General features: G+C 44.5%; 1 protein-coding gene across 8 annotated transcripts; it reads right to left on the reverse strand.

Moving 5' to 3' along the window:
• Positions 1-4,592: 4,592 nt before the first annotated feature.
• On the reverse strand, positions 4,593-24,903 carry LARP4 (La ribonucleoprotein 4). Of its 8 annotated transcripts, XM_072847059.1 has the most exons (18): positions 24,749-24,889; positions 19,160-19,334; positions 18,815-18,962; positions 17,060-17,218; positions 16,639-16,714; positions 15,933-16,069; positions 15,052-15,155; positions 13,903-14,013; positions 13,463-13,516; positions 12,614-12,823; positions 12,015-12,118; positions 9,144-9,290; positions 8,117-8,350; positions 7,269-7,317; positions 6,910-7,068; positions 6,196-6,317; positions 5,747-5,915; positions 4,593-5,523 (listed from the first exon to the last, which is right to left on the reverse strand). In XM_072847059.1, the coding sequence occupies exons 2-18, from the start codon at positions 19,208-19,210 to the stop codon at positions 5,188-5,190; spliced, it is 2,370 nt and encodes a 789-aa protein (XP_072703160.1). In that variant the 5' UTR covers positions 19,211-19,334; positions 24,749-24,889; the 3' UTR covers positions 4,593-5,187. The 8 variants fall into 8 exon arrangements, with proteins under 8 accessions (XP_072703160.1, XP_072703162.1, XP_072703163.1 ...); XM_072847061.1 differs by lacking the exon at positions 19,160-19,334 and having other exon boundaries at positions 24,749-24,903; XM_072847062.1 differs by lacking the exon at positions 9,144-9,290 and having other exon boundaries at positions 24,749-24,887.
• Positions 24,904-25,735: the final 832 nt, after the last annotated feature.

Below are 25,735 nucleotides of genomic sequence, written 5' to 3' on the forward strand. Positions count from 1 at the left end.
GCCGCTTCCCGCGCTCCCCTCAGCGCGAGCCGCATGCCCTCAGGTGCCTTCGAAGGAGGGGACGGCGCCTGCGGCCCCTCAGGGGAGGTCAGCCCTCTCCTTCAGGGGTGAAGGCCTCAGAGAAGGGCAAAGAACAGCTACGGCCCCCCACAGCCACCCCAGAAGCCCCGTTTAGATGTAGCTGAAAACACCTTACACTAACCCCCAAAAGCCTTTTCTGTCTGCTCTGCTTAAGAGGAAAGTTTACCTCAAACTCAGCTTCTCGGATAAGGCCAAGGTAGGTGCCCGTGACAGTTCCAGGAAGACAGCAGGGTTACTCACCGGCATTAAGGTCCTATCTGCCTCCCTTGACAGCCACAGCTCTCAGGGAGTAGAGAGGGCAATAGCGGAGGCAAAGACCCAAAGGTCAGGGTCGCTGTAGAGCAATGAATATTTGCTAAAATGCTTGCCCCTAGACCAGGGCAATGGGAGGTACCTAGAGGAAAAGAAGAGAGCCAGTTCAACATCACAACAGCAACACATAAAAGAGCTTGGGGTTTTTTGGTGGTTTGTTTTTTTTTTTCTTTTAAATCAGCTTTATTTTTCTAACTGTTATTTCAATTTCCCATAGCACCTTGGCAATGTCAAAAACAAATACAAATACATGTATTATCATTTTAACATTTAAAGCATGAACCTACTTTACACAAATTTTGTTTTGGACAGTTTTGACAACAGGAATATACCAGAACAGACAAAGTATAGAAGCCAGATAGGTTGCTTTTTTCTCCTTTCACTGAAGCCCTACCACTTTGAAGAGACATCATAAATGCCAAGGGGAAGCTGGATTCATCCGGGAGGAACAAGATGTCTGTAGTAACTTGAGCTCAATATATTATCTGAATATTTTGTATTCTATAAAAATTAGAACAAAACCCATTTATGCACAGTCTGTTTACATTTGAAGTTGCATTTTTGGAAACTGTATCCATAACTGAAGCTCCATAAAAATAAACCTCTGGTTCTTAAATATAAAATTTTAAAGTTGTTACAGGTTAGGTTGCAGATGGATTTTTCAGAAATAAGTTGCTTTAACTCCATGTCAAGTCCTCCCAACTGTACATTAAAAACAGACTCAATTAACCTCTTGAAGTGCCTGTGCTAAAGGCACTCAAGAGAAGAGCCAACTAAAATACTACAACAAACCAAAATTATGTACCATCCTAAAGGAAGCTCAGACTATGTAATATATACACACAAAAAAGAGCATGATAAATCATTCAGATTAATGGCAACAATCTTATGTTTCAGAAGGAAATATCAAAATTAGAAACAAAAATTCTATTGCATATCTGTAGTAATCAAGGATTTACAAAAAAACTTATCAGAAGCAATTTCCCCCCGAAGTGCATTTCTGTTGCATCGTCTGTAATACAATGGCGCATTTTACAAATTTAAAATATCATCTGTACATACCAGATATTTTATCCCAGGTGAACACTCACTTGGGTAACAGTAAAAATAGCGGACATTTTCAAGACAATTAAGCTGATATTGACAAAGTAGTAAGGCCATAGCTATTTAACTACAGTAAAGCATTGATTAAGTCACTTATTTGCTACTGATCTGCCACAGTATCATCTTTCTCTTCTGGATAATAGAGTGGGTTACTTTTTTTTTTAAACCTACTGCTAAAACTGCACCATCATACTGTGCCAGGCTAACTTTTTTTTAAAAAAACAAAGATAGCAGGAATGTAAGATACTATAAAACTAACTTAATTTTAGAAATCAAAAGAAGAAAACTTTTTGCACTTTTAAGTTTACTATCACATGCAAATAATTACTTCTCTTTTCACTCCCCAGCAAAAGCACAAGAGAGTGGCCCAATCTTTTCCATGCACAGTAATTTGGAAAAGAACTTAACTGGGGAAGTATACTTCTGTAGCTAACAAAAGTCAACAATTCTGAAAACAAGTCACAGCTCATAAAACTGAAAGTTACATGTGATTTGCACCTTCTGGTATTTAATATCAGCAGAGTAGGAAAATTTGTCTTTACATCATGTGGTAAGCTACCAGGAAGGAACCACAGAGAACTGTTATTTGTCACTTCAAGTGCAGACTGAACATCGCTGTTGAACAAGGGACAGTTTCACCTCTGCTGATAAAATGACACAGCTCAAATGAAATCAATGAGCTGCACCAGCAGCCAGTCTGGCTCCCAAACGATCGCTTCGTCCCTGTTTCCCCCACTCTGTCGGAACAGGCAAATTTGGTGGGTAGAGACACAGTAGCTTGCCTGAGTCCATTACGGGGATGAGAACGTAGCAGCTAGCCCGTCTAAGTTATATGTTTGCCATGCAATACAAGTACTGCAGGAGAACTTGCACACGAAACTATGGTTTTCACAGCCTTTATATTTACTTGGTTATTCCCCCCCGCCACACAAAAGAATAGAAAGGAAAAAACCAAAAACCACAGTTACAAATGGCAGCAGGGGAGAGGGGAGAAGGGAAATGCTAATGTTAATCCTTGCACGCAGGTATTTAATAAATAATTATGAACGCCCTAATCTGATAGAAGTTTGAATATGCTGGAAAAAGCCAACAGGTTTACAGACTTATTTGCATACACTGTACAAGAGCCATAATCTGCTGCTGGAACACGCACACCCAGGACATACAAAAAATCCTTTCCACAGTCAAGTTTTTCCAATCGCCTTACAAGAAAGATTGAACTGCAGTTGGTTGTTTTTTTTTTCCACATCTAATAAATGAAGAAGTTACATTTCACAATTGTTAAGAATTCAGGTACTTTCAGCACTACAAGGCTATTCTATGCACTGCACTGAAAGTGGATGCCTGCATGGATCAGAATTAGCACACCGCCTTTACTGCAGAGGCTGGAGATCAACATCTGCACCTGCACAAGCCTCTTCGCAAACAGCTCTTCCTCTGAACAGCAAAGAGCTTACAGCAGCTCTTAGCATCGCACCGCTTACTCGACTTTGTAATGACAGTGCACATCTATCCTTGAATATCTGTGACTATCATACAGGTTTGTTTTTTCCAGTTTGACTGCAGTAATTTTTTTATAGCCTTTAAAATGATTAAAAATTAACTTCAAATTCATTTCATTTCAGAACTTTAACACTTTTAAACATTTAAACTTCTCTATCGTTCCAACAAACGTTAGCATTATCGAAACAAATGGGAAGGGTTCTGTAAGCATCCCTAAACTGTAGATGTGATCAACGATTTTTTTACTAAATTAAAAAAACCTCCCAAACCCAGTACAGGTAGTTTAAAAGTGAATAATGATTTTGGTTTTTTTTAATATATATATATGTGTATATATAACATGCGTAGAAATGAACAGTTAACTGCATAAATACATTATATCGTGTTATGAATCAAATCAAAGCAATTGCCAAGCTGAATAATAAGTTAGAGAAATGACAACTCTGGCTTTATATATATATTTATAAAAATAGATATGAGTGTTCTCAAAGCAGTTGATAGAGAATGCCTACTGAGTAAGAAGTCGCCACGGGTTATCTGGCTAAGAAATCAGAAGATGAAAATTTTCACAGTTATTTTAACTGCCACTTACATTCATTCTAATGGCAACACTAGCATATATTACTAAGATGTTTACGGTATATATCACAATTGAGTTTTCCAGTGTTCACAACTTACGACTTTAAATTTGTACACTTGCTATTCACTAAAAAAGAAAGTGTGATTCTTACTTCTGGAAGCTACTTTTCCCTAACACTTTATACAGAACTTTGAACCCTGGCATGCTGATTTTGGCAGATTAATGCACTGAATTTTCCTATTTCGGTTGTTACAGTAATCACCTTTAAACTTAACCACTTACTGCACAATAGTGTTGCAAATTTCGTCAGCATACAGCTAGGCAAGACGCTACCTTTCAAGGAGCTTCTCTGAACATGAGGGGTTTTGTTTAACTCTTTACCTGTAGTTCCACTTTAAACAGTTAAAAAAAGTCAGTTGCTACTACATCAGCTGTAAACAATGAGTTCCCAGTAGATATAAACCCTGATTTCTAGTATACAGCATCCAATACCCTACTCCAGAACACAAAGATAGGTCAGTATACAGAAAACCCAGCCACGTCTCTGATTTGCCAGCTGTTCAGAGAGACATCAGGTTAACCCTGGTGGGGCACGCAGAACTCCGTGCCCAGAGTTCCCACTGCAAGGCAGAATTCCACATCTGCAACTGGAATTCCAGGCTCTTTACTGGTGAAGCTAAGATCACATACTGCGTAGCCACCCATCAATCCTATACTGGGCCTGCCTCAGGAAAACATACCAAGATAAATGCACAAAAGTCTGTAATAAAGAGATTAGAGAGAGTAACAAGCGAGGAAAAAACCCAACCAAACCTAAGAAGTTGCCCTCAAAAGGAGGCGAGGAAAGAGGGCAAATTAAAGATTCTGACGTGCTCCCTTCTGCCTCCGTCCAATTGTGTCTAGAGGACAATTTTTGCTGTCCATGTGCTCTGATCTACAATCCAGTATCCTGTAAAAATTATAGTTTAAAAAGCTTGCTGAATGAATTATTAGTAAGGTCAAGAGACTATACTTCAAGCTGGAAACACAAGGTTTACTACAGTAGTACATTCAGGTTTTATCATCAGTGACTAAGTCATGACAACAGTATCTGGCTGCACTCGTTCCACTCACACGCTGACCAAGCACCTCAGCTGCAGACGTGCTCTGCAGTGCAAGGCCATCAATGGCAGACACATCATCCGACAAGCCAAATGTTAAATAGGTTAAAAAAAGTTCTAATTTTACAGAAATGCTCGTTTTTCAAAAATAATATTCTCTTATCCTTTTCCTCCTACACTGAGGGACAGGTTAATTTGTCAATTCATATTCTTTCACTTTGTCAAAATGCTAGTTCACAACCCCAAAACTGATTTCAAGCAGGAAACCCTCCGCAAATTAAAAACAAAAATACAAAAATTATAATCTCTATATTTATATTGATTGGAATCCTCCAGCATTTGTGAAATCACTTTTAGAGATGAATTTTGGGACCCTCCACAACTTCTCCACACAAGCCACGCTCCAGTTCAGTATTCCCCTTCATGAATACTTCTTTCTCACAGTCTCCTTTGCTGCTTATTAGTCCACAGCTCAAATTAAATAGAGAATAATTGGCTGGACAAGTGTTACTTTGGTGACCGGGGTGGCACATACTGCTCCTTGCCGATACGTCGAGGTGCTCCCTGAGGCGATGATCTGCGTCCAAATTGGCGCCTCTGTTCCCTGATTTTCCCAGCAGCTCCCCTGGGAGGCCCGTTGCCTCGGAACCCAGAATAATCCTTCATTCGACCTTCAACCTTGTCATGAGCCTTCTCCGAAGCCCTCTCAGGTGTGCCGTTTTCTTCATTTTTGGCAGGGGGAACTATGTTGGTGCGATGTTCCCTAAGAGGCTGAACAGGAACCGGAGGAGGCTCCTTTGGGGGCTTCTGGCAAACTTCAGCATAGCTTAGCTTGCGTGGCTCCTTTGGGACCAAGGGAGAAGAGCAAGGATTACACACCAGAATAACCACGCTACGCTCTTCCCGACTATCCCAGGCACAACAGCTGTCAAGGCACAACAGCAAGAACACGTACAGCGAGCGACTGCACCACAGCTGCGGCAAACTGCACAAGAGAAGGTCCCAAGCGCTACCTCAGCACATCCAAGAGGAAGCTCCCCACTCACTCCCTGGCTCTGGGCCTTACCTGCGTCAACAAAGCAGGAGCTGCACTTGCATTAGTAGAAGGGGAAGTGGTATTTGTCCTTGGCGGCTTTGCAGCACTGACAGGAGAGACACACACCGGTGGGGAAGCGTGGCTTGTAACATCTTTCTGAGCAGACACTTCTTCCAGTTTGCTGTCTGGCTGAACTGTGCTGTTAAATCAACAACAATTTAACATTAAAACCTACTAACACAGAAATTAATGTTTGAGAAAGTCTTTTCTTTCTTTGAAGCCACAACTGCATTTTTTGCAGAACAGGATGGTGCAGCCATTACCACCACGATTTATTTCCATCTAGTGGCCTCTAGAGAAGCTGCCTACCACAGACAGAGAAGAAACAACAAACGTTATTGCCACCTTGCCAGGCACCAGCAAGAGTCTTTGCTAGAACATGCAAATTTTAATATTCTCGATTCCAGCAATCTGCATACCTTATCACCACAGCTTCAGTCTCACTTGGTGAACTCACGCTTGTCACAGGCTCTTGGACAGTGCTGTGCGTCTGTTCTTCCTGAGCAGGAGCTGGACAGCTGGGCAGCAAATCTTTGCTTTCCTGTACAGAAAGTATAAGTTGCAAAATATGGAAAGACCCCAGATGTGCTTCAATTGCTCCTCAATATGCCAGTTCAAGACATCTGAAAAGTGGGATATTTCCAAAGGCTGCTCAAGTTCCAATTACAGGAATTCTACTTCTTTTGGAGCATCGCCTCTAAAGCAATCACCCTTTATGCGGGCAAAACAAACAGCGAATAAAACAAGAAGTAAGGCTCTATCACCTGGACTATCAATGCCTAGCCCCACCAGCTCAAAGAACAGATTCATCTGGAAACAGCCCTTGCCTACACTACACACAAACTGTTCCTACTTCAACAGCCAACACTCCTCATTTGCCTGCTTTATTCCAAAACAGTACTGAGCTTACAACAGTGTAATTACAGAAGCTTCAGCTAAACACCCGCAAAAAGCCAAGGAAATCCAAGAACAGAAAGACAGCAAATGCACTACTATATTAACAAACATAATATGATGTTTGGGCTTAAAGCATTCTGACGTGCAGCTCTAACAAACCGATTCTTTAAGCAGGGGAGAAGGGAGACACAGCATACACCTACTCCTGTGTGCGTGCCAGAGAAAAGAGCGGGTACCTTTTCCTTGCAGACTCCTTTAACGATATCGGACATCCTGCTCTCCAGCACAGGCTCTCCCGGTATTTTTGCTGTGCTGCCAGGCAAAGGTGGGAAATTTGATGCTAGCAAGTCAAACTTTGGTGTCTGAGTCTTTGTTTCTGCTGAAGGCTGAGGTCTCTAGAGAAGGAAAATACCCATTAATAGAGCCATAACGCCTAGCATTAAAAGCACTGGGCAAGTGTCAGGGAATTCCCTAGAAACAATGAAGACCCACAGTGTAATCTGAGAATTTAAGGACTATGCTACTCCTTCAATAAACACAAAGCCAACACATTGCACTTTGTGCAACTCCTTGCAGTAAGGGAAGTGGAACTTACTGAAACCCGGTCATCTTCTCGTCTCCTCCGACCTCTGAAAACGTTCCTCCTTTAAAGGCAAAAAAAAAAGTCAGTAAGTGCATTCATCTAGCTGAAGCGCGCACTCATCTGCACAAAGGGGAGCCTGTGGCAGGGGATTTACAGCAGCCTACTGATGTTTCTCAAGATACAGTTCTGGGATGTTCTCCATCTTCAGGAGGGGTCAAAGCTCTTACACTCTTGGAACATAGCCAATACGGGAAACAATTTCTCCTTTCTCTCCTTGTGGAGGAGGTACCCTAGAGCATTGTAGCTGAACAAGCACAGTGACAATTAGACTATAATATTATAGAATCGTATCCTATAATTTTATAGTAATAAACTTATTCATCTGATTTCTCACATATCTGTCTTGGTCACTTATTTTTAAGTGTCTAAAGCCTGAATTAACAGAAAAAAGATAAAACCAGTTGATCTTACAATGTTGAGGAGCATCAAATTCCCCAGCCGAGGATTTGCTTATTATTTACAGCAATACAAATACCAACTTAACTTCAGCAACTGTTTTCATTCTAGGGACAAATCAGGCGGTTATTTTGAAATAAAGACACCTCACTCTCTTACCGCACGGTGTTTGTCAGAATAACTCATAGCTGTACAGTCAAGCAGGAAGCATTCATGCTCCCAGTTAAGTATTTATCACACCTGATTTATTTACGTGTCAGTTTTCTCCTGGTCAGTCTTTACAGAAACATATATTGTGCCAGTGATCGATGATCCTTGGCTCACACAAGTCATTTGAACCTCCAACACCACGTCCCAACTGCATTGTTGCGTTACAGCAAAAAGCAGCGCGCACAGTTCTTTACCTGCCCCTGCCAATGCCATAATCGCCATTCTGCTCCATCTGTGCGGTAGGAGAATCCTTCTGGGAATAACCTTGGTCTTGGTGCCCAGTTAACGTACTGCTATGTCGCTCCATACCAAAATTCCTTGAGTTGGTTCTGTTCAGTGGTCCATCCCCCATTGGCATGGTACTGACAGCAGCTGGACCCTCCACAGCATGTTCTGAGCTGTTAGACGATCGGAAATGAGGCTTCACACTGCAGGACACAGAGCAGCAGCTGTGTAATCCAGAGTTTAAAGAACAAGATGCAAAACTACCACCAACTACAGTTAATCCATAGCTGACAAGAAAGGGGGAGCTCAGGAACTCCATCAGAGAAGTTGTTTCCTACATACATTTGTCAAGAACAAAGAAATTGTTCTTCCTTACCTCCATCTACTCCTTTTGTTCTAGTTTTCTTGCAACCTCCCCTTCCTGTCAAGTGTTGCCATTTGAAGAAAACATCGAGATCACTGCCCAACAGGTACCAAAGGGGGGGAAAAACCCAAAAACCAAACCAACCAACAAAACCCCCCCACAACCTAGGGATGGTAGAAGAGCCAGAAAGAACCCAAAGAGGGATTCTTCCTCTGTCTGGGCCTGCAGCATGGGCACAGGGTATTGGAAAGTGATCTGGAGAACTAAGCCAAGCCTGGGGAACAAACCCATCTGGCCACAAGCAAAAAAACTGAACTGAAACGAGAAGCCAGGAGTAGCTGATGACTAAACAGGCTGAAGAGAACAGGGGAGATAAGGCTAGGGGAGCTGAGAGCCCACCTCCCCAAGAGCTTGAAAAGCCAGGATCTTAAGTCTCACTGTTCTTGTTCTCAAACACCCGCAACACTGACTCTGCAGTTAACAATACCCCAGACATTTTACCCAGTTATTGATTATTCAGCATTAAAGCTGTATTTCCTTTGAACATCAGCGCAGCCGTGCATGCTCAGTGTTTCTGTAAGTTAAGGCTCAGGGTCCTAAACGCAGAAGTACCCAGAAAAACTCTGACCTACCATAACACGGAACAGTTTTCTGGAGCAGCATTCAGGTGCCTTAGACTATTTTCCACTTCTGCACCTCGCTGTCTTTTCCATGCAGCACCAACCAGCTTCGGCAAGGACCTTAAACTATATCTTTCTCCTCTGGTCAACCCTGCACATCTCATAATTTAAGGACAGAAGGAGGATTTTGCATGCTTATTGTTTTTAAACAATCTCACTATAACATTCCATGCAATCAGAAGAAATTCTCCCACTGCCAGCCAATGTATGATTCCTGTCCGGGAGGAGTTCACTTGACTACACGATCTCTTAGAAAGTAACCAAGGAGCAGCCTGAGGAAGGGTCCTTTCTTTCAACAGACCATAAATCATGGAGCTTCTCATTTCTTTAAGCTAAGTGAATACGGAAAGGCATGTTGTGGATGCCACAGACCCTAGACTGCCTAACAAAGAGGTGGTTGCCTTCCAGCTTCCACCAATAAACTTGTTCTCTCCCACTTGGTCAGAGAATTTAAGTTGGGAGGAAAAGAAAGCAAAATAGGAGAATTCAACAAATGACAAATTGTCATTTGTTAGCACTAAATCCGAAGAGCAGTAAGTGACGTGGCTGTAGCAGCAGCACATTCCCCCTTCTGCTCAGCCGTCATCCTGTGGTATTTTAAAAATGAACTCCACCACTATCTGATGGACTTCTCCATAGCCTTGCAATTAACAGCTGGAAGTTCTGCGGCATTTCACATGTAACCAGAAAGCAGAACAAAAATCACCTTTTAATAGCCCAATTTTGAGTGGTCAAATTAGTCTGCTTTACCAAAGACATTTTAAGTTGCGTTTTAGATGGCTGGACAGAAGAATATCAATTTAACCAATATTAGCACTGAGAATTCTCTGTTACAAAGACTCAATCTTCCTTTCCCACAAGGATGTTGCAACAAATCAGGGCAAAATAAACATGACCAGCTTCAACAAATGTTTAGCTACAGAGAAAAATCCAATACTTAACTATTAACTGCCTGTATGACAAAACAAATCAACTTTAATGAGCCAGGACAGAAACCCAAAAGCAGCAGCTGGATGAACCTCTCCAAATGAGCTCTTCTGCAGTTCAAGAGAAAATACGCTGAACAAAGATTAATTCATACTTCACAGCTTCAGGAAGCATTAAGAACCAGTTTTAAGGCCCCAATAAGGTTAGGTTTTCCATCAGCAAACACCATAGGGACAAGGAGGTAAGCTAACTAAATTCTTCCATTTTGTTCAATTCATTCTTAAAATGGAAGATTCTCAAGTCATTATTCAGCCCTCAGATCTCATAATCTTACCCGTCATTGAGAAGGCCACAATCTTGTCTGGGCAGAAGAGCAAAGCAGAAAAGACAAGGAAAGATAAAGAAGAAAAAAAAGCAGAGAGAAGGAGAGATGATGTGAGAGAGCAAAAAGAAGGAAAAGCATGAAGTGCAGGCTGCCCAGACAGTCGACTGTTGGACCTGTTCTCTCTTAGCGCGATACTTGATCATCACTGGGCCAAACCTTCAGGGCTGTGCCTCACTGTTACCTCAGCAGGTCTCCTGTTTGCACAGGAATCCTGCTGAAGCATAACTAACATCGGCTTCCAGAATATGAAGATTTATTACCACAAAAACAGAGCTTTGTACTAGCACAAAGACTGAGCAAGATTGGCAGGAAAGATAAGCCAACCAAGACAGACCAGCAGAACCTGTACACGCTTGACCCTAAAGCTCTAACTTCGCAATGACTGAAGTTTCACAAACGAAAGTCTTAACATAACCAAAAGAGTTTTAAAAGCTTAAGGATTATACAGATGTTTTCTACAAGGCAGCAGTGAACTTGTGGGCATTTCAAGATGTTAATATCTGGGTACACACAATTCTTGTACAGTTTCAGCATCCATACTTCTGAGGGGATCCCTATATGTGAGAATTTTACAGGCTTTAAGTTTGGGCACAATTTAAGGCAAAAAAAAAAAAAAAACCTTTATAAAAATATCTTCGTTGAGAGCTGATCAGCTGTAACTGAATCAGCTGCCCTGACTTCCAAGTAGAGTCATACTACCAGCTTCACAGCCTGTACTAAGACTCTGCTGAGTCACCGCAGACCAAATTCCAAAGTTCACCTTCTGCCAACAGCCACAAACCTTAACTGCATCACAAAACCACTTACGGTGCGGGCAGTTGTCAACCAATTTCTCAAACAGTATAAAAAGCAATTCCCATGCTACCAGCCCGCATGCCGAATACTGTGAAAGAGCTTGCAAATAAAACAATTTCCACCCACACAAACAGATCACTACTCCGTTGTATTTACAGAGTACTGTTCCAGCAAATATAAAGCTATGTCCTCCTCCCGGGTGTTTATATCTGAGTCCTTACGGTTATCAGGAAAGATGGGGATAAAGCAAATAAATTATAGTAACAGACTCAGCATCAAGCAGTTTTAGCATACAGCAGTCAGGGCATGCAACTCTCAGCTGCATAAACTGAATGGCTCTCTGCAAGACTAATCACACAACAGGAGAAGCTTACGTTTGTGCTGCAGGAGTTTATAATCTGCGTATAACAAACATAATTAGAAGTATTACCTTAAGAGAAAGTTATTTATTTGTCTGCAGAAATTCCTCTGAGGCTGTTAAAGGAGTTACCTTTGCTCTCTCCGGCACATATGTCCATTATTTTAGGATCTTAAGCTGCCACCTTGATTTTAATTTTATTTTATAAATCAAGTTGAAAAACGTCATACATATTTGATAAACAAAATAAGTAACCTAGTCCCATCAGAAGGCGCTACATTTTACAAGTGCAAGGAACACTTCAGGATCTCAATACTGAAAGTTCTCAGAGAGCAAACAACTGACAGAGCTATCTTACCGATTTCTATGGAATGGGCGACCTATACTCAAAGAAGCAGCATTTGTTTTATATGATCCTGGTGTATTAAAGCCATTCACAAATCCACCGTTAGGAAAGGGGGCCTGCAACAGACAGAACAGTCTCAATGACTGAACTAAAAAGAAAAACGTTTGCAGTTTTATGAGATCAGCTTCGGCAGTTATTCATCTAGTCTGCTTGTACTTTTATGCTGGGCTACCATATCTAGTATGTTGTAAGCTTACTCCTAAAGAGAAAACCCCACCAGGTTAACAGTCTGCACATCTACTTTAGCATCAGAGTCCTCCTGTTCCTGGAAGAGCTACAAAGCTCTTCCAGAACACTAGCTACTGGATAATGGAATTTCACACCAACATTTCTTGAAATAAATGGCAGCCAATGGTGAGACATGCAGCCTCTCTGACAGTCTTGCTTTATCAGGCCCATGGCGTAACATGAAGTGTCATAAAACAGAGGGATCTGACCGGAAAACTTGTGCATACTACAGCTGAAAAACCCACTAACCCTATTGATTCATTAACCGAATTATTACTGACATTGCAGGCTACCTCCCCTCATTTTCATCAGCTGTTACTTACCAGTGGTGTTTCAAAGTAAGGTGCAGGATTTGGAGACCACGTCTGAGGCACAATGCTGTAAATAGAGTACTGCTGAGGACTATATACAGGCTGCATAAACAGTGGCGAGGCAAACTGTGCTTGTGTTTGAACTGGCTGAGTATAGACACTGGAATCCACTACCCGGTAACCATTCTTAGCAAAAAATGTGTTGATGGCTTTTATCCTTGCCTGCAAGATATCAAATCACATCACATACATTAGCTGGGAGAAAAGGAGAAGCAGGACACGGAGTCTTTCTTGCCTACTGAAATGATAACAGAAGGGATGTGAAGAGCAAGGAGGTTGATTACTGCTTACAAATAAAAACTCTGCTAAAAATCAACACAGATTACATTCTTACAGCGTGCTAAAGAGAAGGACATGCACGCTGCTTTAGACAGAGAATCTGTCAGGTTTAAAAGAAACACTGCTTTCTATAGTGGAATTTTGACAGTTCCTCTCACAGTACTAACAGCTTGCTTCAGCCTTATTTGTAGAGCAGCTAACTCAAGATAGAGACTCATGATGGCAAGAGTCCCTCTCTTGAGTTCTGCAGACCCAGATTCTGGGGAAAGCGGAGAAGGGAAGACAAAACAGGAATGTATTTCACACCTCATGGGAAGCAGCACTGTGAATAACCAGCAGCCACTGAACTGTAATTTTTCAAAGCTACCTGTGACCTCATTCAAGTTAACAGCCTACAGAGCAAGTGCTATGAACTATCCTGCTGCTAATTCCTTAGTTCCTCCCCACAAATGCATACTATCGTTCAAATAGAAACAATATATAATTCAATTCAAACAGAAACCCCATATAAAGCAGCCTTACCATTACTGGCTTGCCCTGAAAGGTTTTCACTTCTTCCCTTAAGTATTTAAATGCCTGCAAATACAAAAAAGATTAACATTAGAACATCTTGATAAAATTGTACTTCTCAAAGGATATCACACAATTTAACATGAATGTGTAGCAATGTGCTTCCCTGTTAGCCCAGCTAAATTCATTAACACTTCAAATTCAGGATACGAGACATCAGTTATGGCCAGAGAGTACTGAGGCAAGAGGCAGACAAGGGAATTATAACCCTACAATCTCTCAGCTTTTTTCTCCATTAACTAGAATTTGCCAATAACCTCTTAAAATAACAAAAGGGGGACCAGTAAATAAACATTTCTTTTAGCTGCAGGAAGCACACGTGCCATTCTCTTGAGTAGGGGAAGTATTAATAACAAAACCGAGATGTCATTAACAGTTGAAGGCAGCCTTACCTGTTGCGCATCTGTATCCGACTGGAATGTAACGTACCAGTTGTTGTTGTGAGCAAACTCACAGCTTATCACTTTGGGGCAGTTTTCATTTTTAAACAGAGCCTTAACCTCCTAGGGGAGAGAAGAAGTCAGGCAGTTAAGGGGACCTAGCGCTAAGCTGTAAATGGGACACTAAACCAACCAAGTGACACTCCAGCTCCTCAGCTGCAATTTTCCCTTGATCAGGGATGTTCCTTCATTCCCTCGACAGGTCTGCCAGACACCACATTATCCTCTACCTGTTTCTGAACCCAGGAATACTATCCCAGCCTACTGAGCTCCCCAAATAAAAAGCGGCAGGCCCATCTGGTAAGAAAATCAAGATCAGTGTAGAACTGGTGATACTTCTATATGAAGGAGGTAGCAAAAACATGGCTTTGATCAGAAGAGTCATCTAGACAAGAATGATTCTAAGAAACATTTCTAAATCAAGGCAACCTGACAGCTTTGCAATAATCAGATTTTAAAGAGAGGGCAAAGCAGCTGTTCAAGGTTTGCATTAAAGAACTAATTAAAAATGCTAGTAGACAAACACCCTGTGTTACAACTTTAAAAAACAAAGAACTAAATCATTCTGTTAGCCAAATATCAGTAGGAATTTTATTATCCTCCCTTCTCTGAACATAATGAGCTCAGCTCACACTGGGTCACAGTGAATGAGAAATGTTTAGTAACATTTCTTGCTGCCAAAACAACCGTCTGACTTCAAGTAAAGTTACCACTGTGACAAAAATTCAGCCTGAATTCCAAGCTATGCCCTGGACTGATTTTATTTTTGGATCTGAAAAGAGACCAGTTCAAACTGCCTTCCAGAAAAGCCTAGCTAGCTCAATTTTTGGTGGAAAAAAGTTTACTGAAGAGCATTTTAATACATTAGTAAATAATGGGAAGGGACAACAATGACAACAAGTTTTTGCTTTGGCTTCTTTGACAATACATCCAGGCAGGAAAAATTACTTATGTAGTTTACAAGAAAAATATCTGTGTTTAATCAAATTAAATACCAGTTGACCTTTTAAACAACACTTCCTGTTGCTGTTTGAAGGACTGTTGAAGATACCTTCCAAAAACATCCACAGGATTTTATTTCTTTCTTTTCTATTTATTTACCTCTATAGGTGTTGTTTCAGGGATCTCACGGAGAATGATAATACATCGTTTGTGGTTTGGTCTAACTTTCTCCCCTCTCTCATCCACTTGTACCATAGGAGAAGCTAAAATTAAAATAGAAGAGTTGGCTTAATATTGGACGTTGTGCATTGCAAAACATCTCAGCAGGACTAGACGCCATTATCCAACTTGTCACAAAGAACTGCGATGGACTGCTTAAGAAGCCAGATTTCTTGAACTCAGGGTAAAGGACTGTTTTATCAGCTATAGTCTGTTAGATTTTCAGCACGTTTTAGCTGTTTGTCTGATGTTGCCTCCATCTACAGCTCAGATATCTAAAATGCTCAGTCCCAAATTCAATTCTCTCCCAGCTCAAATTCAAGTAAGAGGATACAAAAACATTCCTAGACAGAGCCCTAAGAGAAGTTCAGATAAGAGGAAGGAAATCAAGTCAGAATAAAGACTTAGAAAGTTCACTTGCAACTGTTTCCACAAGAAGCCATGTGCAGAACCAGCACAGGACAGCATGTCAGAAGAATTCTAGCTAACTTTTTCTAATAAGCTTTTTCTAGTTTTATCATTTCTAGTAAACTGTTGCACTGAATCAGAAGACTAGGTTTACTCCCAGAATAAGACTTTCACTGCTAGCAATGTCTTCGGGTAGCCTCTTACTGGGGCAGATTCAGGCAGATTATTATTAAAGCATAACTAGAATTCAGGAGCCTGGAACAGCCACTTATTCAAACATCTCTGCAGAACGAGGCTCCCGTCACCGTTTACCAGAACAGTATGCCATAACCAGCTGAGACACCAATACACTTCTCTAAAGCAAAGAAGGATCCTTTGTTCTACTAATACAGCCACCAAACACCCAGACTTACATCTCAAAACTTCAAGAATAAGGTCCATATCAGTTGTCAGCTTCTTAATACCTTCCATGTTGGCAATTGTCCATATTGGAACAAACTGATCGCTGTCCATTTGAGACATCAAGTAGAGATCCTTTGAAAGATTCTCACTAAAAAGACAGAAGTCCACTATTTTATAAAAATCCAGAACTTCACTTACAGAAGCCTCAAAAAAGCAGGATAACTGCAGGTTTAAATATTCACCAATACCATTCACAGCTAACTCTAGCCACAATGTACTCGGATTTTCTCTCCTGGAAAAAAATCCTAGCAGATCAACACAAAGCAGAAGATAATTAAAAAACTTAATGGAAGTTACGGTGCTTGGCATGCAAAGTTTTTAGTCTGCAAAGGTGTTAGTCTGCAAAAAGAATCTTGCCAAAGAGACCTCTTCTGGTAATACACAGCTAAATTATTTCAACATCTTAAAAGTGTGAAGCACAGAAGTCATATTCAATTCTCACTAAAGGACAAGGAGGCATGGACAGGACTGAAACAGCCAGAAGGTACCCCAGGGTTTCTACAGCATTTTAGCAACTCTTGTTTCATATTGCAACCAACTCTCACTCACAGTTAACATTTTATGAAGATGACAGCACGTATCAAGCCAAAAAAGGGAAAAAAATTGCCAACAATTTTAATAAAGGGTTTATACAAAGTTGAATTAACTGTACTGTACCGTGAAAAGCAGAATTCAAGTTGTTTTTTCAAACATTCTCTAATGTCTTCTGTGGACACAGTGGAGCTGCCTTCACCTAAAAGTTACCACATTCACCATCAGATCTCAGTTTCATGGGAAGAATACAATGCAAGAACACATTTAATTGTACAATAAAAGAATTAATCCTTCTGGGTAAGACCAAGAGGAAACGGTCATGAGACACGCTTAAAGACCACCATACTACACGTTCTCAAAGCAATTTCGATCCCATGGTTTTCACCTACTCAGCCAAGTGCTATGGCAGGCTTGGATCTTCTTGAATATGCACCGAATGGAACATTTCGAAGTTCCTACTCTGGATTTGCAAGTCACATCATAACTGCAGCAGGCTTCAGAGGATTACAGACACTGACAGTGGTATTGTAACTTGAATACTCACCAGACACTTCATAGATTTGGTATCCGAGATCTTCAGTTGCTAGGACAATTCCATTTGCAGATGCTTCATCAACTCCAGTGCCATTTCTTGTGGCTTCACAAGATGAGGAATACATCACTTCATATTGCTTGCAGCTATCCTCTGAAATCTCTATGTTACCTGGCAAAAGAACACATCAACAGAAAACCTACTATAGCCTTCAGAACATTTTCCATTTGAAAACTTTTGGCTACTAACATTAAAACAAATACTCGAGAATGCTGTAACTGGAAGTGTCTAGACTTAGGTCACATTTCTTAGACTTTCAGCGCCTACTTTGTACTGGAGAGCACTTTCTACCTCTCCAATTTCAGGAAGATCTTCTGGTTTGCACTAGGGTCTCGGGGAAAAGTAAATAACAGGATTGTGAAATTGTAAGATCCCCAAAGTGGCAGAGGATCTAAAAAATGGGCTTTCCACCTGAAATTTAAAGTATTTGAACGAGGTTCCTAAAAACAAAGCACTAAAATAGCTTACATCACTTCGACGCATTACATGATTCTTATTTATATAAAGGACTCGGGAGCACCTGGTGATTGTTATAAACCACAGTGGAATGACATTGAAATTGGCCAATCTCTTATTCAGGACACCTCAGCTTAGTCTTCACCACAGCTGCTTGAGATAGAAACAAGTGCAATGTCAGTTTAATCTGACAGTCACGCAAAGGAGATTGTTCAAAAAAATCAACTGCTCTGCTAGATCTTTTCCACACTAACGACGAATCCACTAGGAAACATACTTTGAGAAGTGATACTATTCAACTACTTACATCAGAAATTAAAAGCAAGAACAACTTATTTGGAAAAACTACCGTTAATTTTCCAGCAGCATAACACTGCCATGATTGCTTCACATTGTTATGAAGAGACAAATGAGTTTCTCTCAGCCAATGCACAAGCTCAGTACCCTCTCTTCACTTCTGCTGACTTACCAGAAACTTTTGACAGGGCACACAAATGTGAATCCTTCCTTCTTTATCCCTAAGTTTTCCTAAACCTTTTTCCAAGGAATCTTCCGCTTCCTACTTAACAGGCCTCTGCCGTATTTTGAGTAACCTCAGCTATACAATTGGCTTCATATCAACTCTAAGCCAAATCAGAAGAGTTAAACCATTTGAATATTTAGTTCTGGACAACAGGACTGACCACATGGTGAGTATGGAAAATGGGGACTGACATGGAATAGACTAAACTGAAAGGAGCTTATCATAGATGCTTTGCAGTTCTCACTCCAGTACAAGCGCTACTGTCTAACAGTTCTCAGCGGCACCTTCAGTGATCTACCAGGATTGTAGGTGGCCCTCAGATCTTATCTTCCTGTTCACAGGGTCAAGTGTACGCTAAAGTGCAGCAATGGTGAACAATACAAGTCATGAGTCCATTTCTACACATTTAGCATCTTGTTTCCCTCTTAGCGCGTTACTCAGTCATCACCGGGCCCCTCAGATCCTGTTACCTGCTGAAGTATTCTGTCCTAGCGCAGCTCTGGACACCTTGAATCCCTAAACCAAAGCTCACCGGTCAGGCCTGTAATCTCTATAACCTGCCTACTGCTTTCTCACGTTCATACTCGTTGCTACATCAGCACTAACGACCTCAAGGACAAGAGCAAGAGGTTGCTTCTCACTGCTGAACTCTTACAGAGATCCCTCAGCACTATCTAGCAAGGGACATATCACAGCTAGTGTTTCACCCTGGGCCCACGACAACTCACCCTCGGCGTGAGTCCCTTGTGCAGCCGCTGTTTCTTGCCATGAGTGCTCTGCGCCATTTGTTGGTGGCACAGCCTCACCACTCCCTTGGGGTACTTCTTGCCACACTTTTGCGTTAGGGTTTAAGCCAGCACCTTTCGATGTTACCTGCTGAAGAGACCAGAACACTTTTATTAGGAAAAATAATCCCATGATGCTTTAGAAGTCAAGCCAGACAATATAGGTGAATTTAGTGATTTTCTAGAGTTCCACATCTCAAGTGTCTAACCAGCTATTAAGCACCTATGTGATTTTTCATTAATCAAAACAGGAAAATCCTTGGTATTTTCCAAGTATTTCATTTCTACCTCCATAAGAAGTGTTGCCTTCAACCTCTCTTTATTGACATCCGACAACATCAGCAGAGGAAGCGGCTAGCCGTCAAGGACTCTGGTAACTCACAAGCTTTTAAAGACTTGACTGTCATAATGCTCCAGTCCCCTTTCACCAGAAAGGGAAATTTTCCCTCCTCCAGACCCCTTCCTAGAAAGGAAGGTAAAAAAAACATATTTCAAGGAGAAGAAACTAATGACTTACTGAATTAGTGACATCTATACTAACCAAGCATCACCTGTGCTATGCCAGGATTCCTCATGAACTTACCCAAGTACTACCCGATTTCCCCATGAGTTTACCTACACCTCACACACATCAGTGTATGCTAATAATTTTCTTAAAGCTGTAACCAAGGAGATTACAGTTTCTGAAGTGCCAAGACAAACATACACACCATCGCAGCCTGCTGGGAGGGCGCAACAGGATCATCTCACTTTGAGACTGGGCAACAACGGCCATAATTAGAGTAAGAGCGTAAACGATGAGACGGACAAGAGAAATAGCTCAATTCCAACCTGGAACCTGACAGACACTTATTTCTACAGCAAAAGATGGCGCCCTCCAAGGTCCCCTCCTGACGGCTGCTCAGAAGCTCAAAGGCATGCGAGTAAGGCGTCTGATAACCCAGCAACAGCACAGAGGATAAACATTGTAATGGCTTTTGCTCTACCATGACAAAACTACTTCCACACCGACAAGAAAACTATGCTTTTGCAGAAATTCTCCTCCCAAGAATTCCTAACACCCTACAAGGAACTAAAACAGTTTCCTCCGAACAGGTTCCTTCAGACATTGAACGATAGGTAGTCCACTTCATTCACGCCATTTGCTTGAATTTAAAAGGCGAAAGCCATTAATCCTAGCTCCTATCTCACAAATTCACAAATAAGGAAGTTTGATATTTCAGAGACCAGCCTCCTGGATTCTGAAATTAAGGAGTGGCTTACTACCAGGCCTCAAACATAAAGCAAAAGGATAAGGAAGCAGTTGCAATAGCTTTAGAGATAATTCCTCTGCCAAGGTCACACCTAGTTCCAAAGCCATTTGCTGGAAGCCCAAATTCAGTAACGAAAAGCCTCCAAACACCGGAGAGGTTCAAGACAACCACGAGAGAAGAAGAAACAAAGATCAGAACTTTTGCAAGGCCCTCTTTGGGATTCAAAATCCCCCATGCACCGCTGATTTAATCCACACAGTGACGGAGCCTTCCCCCTTTTGTTCATTAGTCTTAGCAGAAGAATATAGCTGGAAACAGAAAGAAGAACTAGAAATAGTTCAGTGCGAAAGGACAGAGGTACATTTCCCTTCTTCGTTTTCAGAGTAGTTGTTCTCCAACAAAACAACCTTAGAAGAAAAACCTGGTAACCTGTTGCACCCACATACTCTCACTGCCGATGCAGTTCAGCAAGTTCAAAACTTAACTCGGCTCAACTGCTCGTCACCCCTGGGACGCAGCATACCTGTCAGCGTGGGTACCTGCTCAAGAACTGAAAACCAGCAGATGCCATTTCCTTGAATTTATGTTTCATCAAAGCAAAAAAGATAAGACACATGCAGGAGATGATTCATTATTTTATAAAAATAAACACTGCCTCACTACCTTACATCTTTGAGGTTAGCGTTTAGCTCAAGCTGAAAGTAATTTTAAGGAATAAGTATGATAAAGTGAAACTGAAACACTTTAGGGAGATTACTACACTTCTGGAGCTGATCAGAAGTAAAAAGCAACCCTGAGTACGGCAGAAGATGTTACTCGCTTTAGCAAATACCGAACAGCACACGTGGTAACACAGGAGTTCAGAAATCACAGGTCCAAGTGAAAAGCGCTAAGAAACTAAATAGATTCAGGCTGATAAAGTGATGAATGGGCTATTAATACAACGGCTGAAATACACACCTGAAACAGAGCATGGGCTACTTCCTCTTTGTTCTAGAAAGACTTAATGACATGTAATGCAATTCTGCAAGACCCGGCCCTGATGTCATCCATCTTAATAGCAAGACACCATGGACTCTGAGAGGATAGAAAGTCCCTAATTTACATAAGCTTTTTAAAAATACAGTCTGCTATGTGCCAGGAGCAGCGCCACTCCATTCTGGCACGCGGCTCTTCTGAAGAGAAGGCCAAAATATCAATTCTTGCTTATTTAACTGAGGCTAACAAATACCGAGCCCCTTTGATTGGCTGCAGAACAATCCTCCCAGCTGCTATCGGGAACTTTCATGATGAGGTTAAAGCTTTACAGAGTTACAAAGGTTAGGAACACTCGCTGGTATCCACGCGCTGACAAAGCTGTCCTCCTCAGCAGAGCTTCCCTCTAGTTTACCTCACTTTCGGCAAATGTGAATCAAAGATTCTCCTCCAGCAATTCCTCAAAATTTACTATCGAAGCATCATTTTGAAAGGATGGCAAAGAATATTTTTCTTATTGCAACAGTCTAAATTACATTTAACAGATTCAATTAAGCCAACAAAAATGAAAGTACTCAGAGTTTCTTTTAAAGCATTCTATTTCAATATTAATTCAAGTTACCCTGCAACCCAAATCTTAACACTGAGCTTGTGACAGATTTCCCAGAGCAGACGGACTCTCTAGAAGGAAAGCTAAGGGAAAAATCTAGAAGAGAATTTCATAAAACTCGTGAGGTGAGAATCTAAACATTTTCCAGAACTGGAAATGTAAGCAGATAGAAAAAACCCAAAGGTCAGCAAACCTATGGGAGGCTGGCAAAGAGAAGCCTTGTGCTGGCCGGGGGACGCGACGGGCAGGGAAAGAAGCATCTGCAGCGGACTCAGACACGCGCCAGTGCAGTTACCTGTCACCTTTCCAAAGCTCACCCAGGCTGCGAAGCAAACCAAAAAAAAAGAGAGGAAGCTGCTGTCACACCAAAAGCAACACGCAGAACTCCTTTGGAGCTGACTGATGGATCTCACGTAAGAACGGTTCGGTACTCTGAACGGCCCAGGTAATTCTCAAAACACGCGTGAACTTTAATGGTCACAGAGCGTTACTTGCACTGACTGCAGCACGTTCTTTTCATTAGCCAGCACAAGCACCCGAGGACTAGGGCTGCCTCCTTTACCCCTCGGTAAAGCAAACGTGCAGTTGTGCCGTAGGAAGATAGTACCACCCTCACTTGTGTCAACGGTGTCCATCCCTTCTGTATGAACAGAGACAATGTGGGGGGTCTGTCACCTAGAGGGAAGCAGGAAGCCTCACCTGCTAAAAAAGAGGGCCAGCAATACTCAGTGCTTCACACAGTCCTGGTTTTCTAGCTAGGAAACATCGCTGGCAACAATTAGGGCAGCGTTTCACCCACCTGAAATGCACAGATTTCAATTTTCCCAATAAATTACTAATATAATGAATTAGGAACACATACCCAACTGACCAAAACCCAAAGCAGGCACAGCAAGCCATTATCAATTAAGTTTTTCACAATGCATTTAATAACATTCCCAAAGCACCTTCATTATCAATTGTTAACAGCATGCTGGCCCCGGCTGCAAGTGAAAAACAAGACCTACCCCAAACATTAATGCGTGAAAAAGAGCACGAGCCCTACACCGTTCCCTCGCTGCAGCAAGTTTTTTGAGCTAGAAGATATTAAAGGAAAACAGCATTCCACTGAGCACACTGTGAAGGAATCGATTCACAATCGCCACGTGCACACTTCACTTAAGTCTAAAATATAACGCTGACAGCTAAAGCAAGCCAGCTAATCCTCTCGGAAGCTTCAGGACTTCTAACACAATCCTGTTCTGTACCTTAGTTTTCAGGCAACCCCAAAGATCCCGAGATAAACGCTGCAGTCTGCTTTCAAGCATCCGACTGCAGTGTTTCAGAACACCTGGTCAAGAGCTCAAGTTCCCTGTCCTGGCAGCGAAAAGGCACCTTCGGAAATTCCGGACTGTCCTCAGGAGCTCAAAATTGAACATTATCGATGCTTCCTGAATGAAGGTCACAGAAACTAACTCGCAACGCTATCGGTGGAAGAGAAAGGAGATCAAACAAAGCTACCAAAGTAAGTCAAGTTTGTGCTATAAAAGGATTCACTAAACACCCGGACGTGCGCTGCCTGGCTTCGCAGGCTTCTGATTTGCTTCAGCTCCCTTTGAGCAGCCCGAGCCCCATCCACAACACAACCGCTCCATGACACCACTGCGGGTTCCTGCCTCGCACGCCTGCTGCTCGGAGGGGCCACCTCCGTCTCGCAGGCTCAGCTCCTCTCCGCCACGCTTGGCCTCGGATGAGGTTGGCTGCTCGCAGCTCCTGGCTGCCGTCATCGGGCTGCAGCTCCGATCAGCTTGAGCAGTTCCTCTTCAAGTTAAATACTGTAAAACCAAATCCTTAAGACCTGTCATTCTGCGTTTGTGACACCTTTTTTCCTCCCAGTGCAAGTCAAGTAACATTCAGTTCAGAACTGAGGCAATTAGTTTACGAAAGAGAAGGTGTTTCCCAAGCCTTTTTATTTAGAGGTTCTTAACTGCGGAATATATGTCACTATTCACGTACAAGACCACCACACTTCAAGTGAATACACCCTTAGCGATCGACTGGCTTCTCTCAGTGGTCTCTTAATTAACCCAGCAGCTGTTTGCTCTGTACGCTTTCTGGACAAAACCTACCGCAAAGTTTAAAGAACCAGCGCAGTTGCCTGGGTTTCTCCGGCAAATGCTGAAACCGCTTCACCGAAACCCGTCAAACGCCGTCAGTAGGTGAAGCACCGGCACGGGCAGCGGCTGCCGACCCAGGCCCGGGCCAAGACGCTGCCCGCCGCCCGCCCTGCCCCGCGAAGAGCCCGTGTGCCGCCGGGAGGGACGCACCGGCCCGCCCGCCCCCCGCGCCCTCCCCGCCTGACCTCCGCGCCGGGGGACGGGCCGCCCGCGCTCGCAGCCGGGCTCCTCGCCCCCACACGGCCCCCGGCCCGGCGCGCTCAGAAGCGGCAGGGCCGCTGCGCCGGCCGAACCTTCTCCCCCCGCTGCCGTAGATCACCCCCCCGCCATCAACCCCGGGTATTTAATTAACGGATTTAACGCTGACGCCGCGCCCGGGCCGCGCCGCCGCTCCCAGCGCGCTCGGGCCCAGTCGAAAGCGCCGGCGTGCAGCCCGGCGCGGCGGCCGTGTGCTGCCGAGGGGCGCGGGGCCGGGCCCGCCCCGCCGGTGCCAGGGCCGCCCCGCTCCCCGCCGCCCCCCTCCGAAGCGCAGGAGGCCCCGCGAGTCCCGCCCGCCGCCGAGCGGGGCTGGCGCGGCGGCCCCGGCCGCCCCGGGGCCCGCGCCGCGCGTAACCTTCACGGCAGGCCGCGGTGCGGCGGCTCCCCCGGAAGGTCACCGCGGTGCCTTTCACCCCCCCCCCCGCCGCCCCCACGCGGAGGCCCCGGCACCGGCGGAACCTTCCAGAGCGCCGAGCCCCCTCCCCGCCCGCCAGGCCCGCGCCCGCCGCCCCCGGATTTGCTGTGTCAGCCCCGTCCCCTCCCCCCGGCGCGGCCGGCGGCGCGGAGCGGCGTGCGCAGCCTCCCGCCACATGGCCCGGCCCCGCGCCGCCCCGCCGCGCCTCACCTCCACGAAGAGCAGCATCCTGCCGCCCGCGCCCAGGCCGGCGGGCCCGCGATCCGCGCCGCGCTCCCCGCTGCCCGGCGGCGGCCGCGCCAGCGCCAGCGATAAGGACACCCGGGCTCCGCCTCCGGCTGCTGCCGCCAGGGCCCGGCCCCCTCCCTCCCTCCGCCGCCCACCGCCTCTTCCGGAGCACGCCGAGCGCTTCCGGGGCACGGGCGGTGCCGGCCCGGCCCATTCCCTGCGCGCGGGAGCGGGAAGGAACCACTCCGCCAGGGGGCGCGGCGGCTGCACCACTGCGCGGGGGGAGCCGGCGCCCCCCGCGGGCGGGAGTGGGCTGCCCCGCAGAGCAGAGGCACAGAGCCGGGGGCTCCGACCTTCCCGCGCCTGGGGCTTGCTTTGGTTTTTCAATGAAAGAATCCAAAATACTTTTTTCTTCCACAAAGCGAAGGCGGATCCCCCGCCCAGCGGCGGGCCGGCTCTCTCCGTCGCAGGGCCCGCCCGGGCTCCGCAGCCCCGGTGCGGCTCTGCCCCCGGCGGCCCGCAGGGGCCACTGCCGAGCCGGGCAGCGCCCGGCCTCCCCGCTCCCTTCCCCCGGTGGCACCCGGCGTGCTGGGGAGGCCAGGCCGGAGCAGGTTTCCGGGGACGAGGCCGCTGCCAGCACCCCCGGGGCGGGACTGCCTCCCTCGGCCGTCACGGCGCGCCCTTCACCCCCAGCTTGCTCACAGACGGGGAAGACGGGGACGTGGCCCCAGGCGGGGAAGGGGCCGGGGCGGCTGCCAGGGCTTCCACCGCCGGGAACGGGTGGGGAGAGGCTGGGAAGAGGAGAGAAGCCTTGGCTCCGGTGAAAACCGTCACAGGACGCAGGATTTCCTCCAGACAGCGCCGATATAGAACGGGCAGAAATCCACTGCAGTGTCTCTGTCAGGCTAGGCCGCGACGCCAGCCCATCTCCACGGGCAGGGCCCAGTTGAGCCCGCTGGAGCCTGAGCG

This window comes from Ciconia boyciana, chromosome 27 (assembly GCF_034638445.1).
Source record: "Ciconia boyciana chromosome 27, ASM3463844v1, whole genome shotgun sequence".
In the NCBI taxonomy this organism is placed as follows: domain Eukaryota; kingdom Metazoa; phylum Chordata; class Aves; order Ciconiiformes; family Ciconiidae; genus Ciconia; species Ciconia boyciana.

What these genes read in the sequence shown, in the direction of transcription:
- LARP4 (XM_072847059.1), bottom strand. Translation starts at nt 19,210, where the DNA reads ATGTTGTCGGATGTCAATAAAGAGAGGTTGAAGGCAACACTTCTTATG. An exon ending in ACAAGGGACTCACGCCGAGG is followed by an intron (nt 17,219 to 18,814) that starts GTGAGTTGTCGT and finishes TTCTTTTGCCAG; the next exon opens with GTAACATAGAGATTTCAGAG. An exon ending in TATTCTTGAAGTTTTGAGAT is followed by an intron (nt 15,156 to 15,932) that starts GTAAGTCTGGGT and finishes TTTTAATTTTAG; the next exon opens with CTTCTCCTATGGTACAAGTG.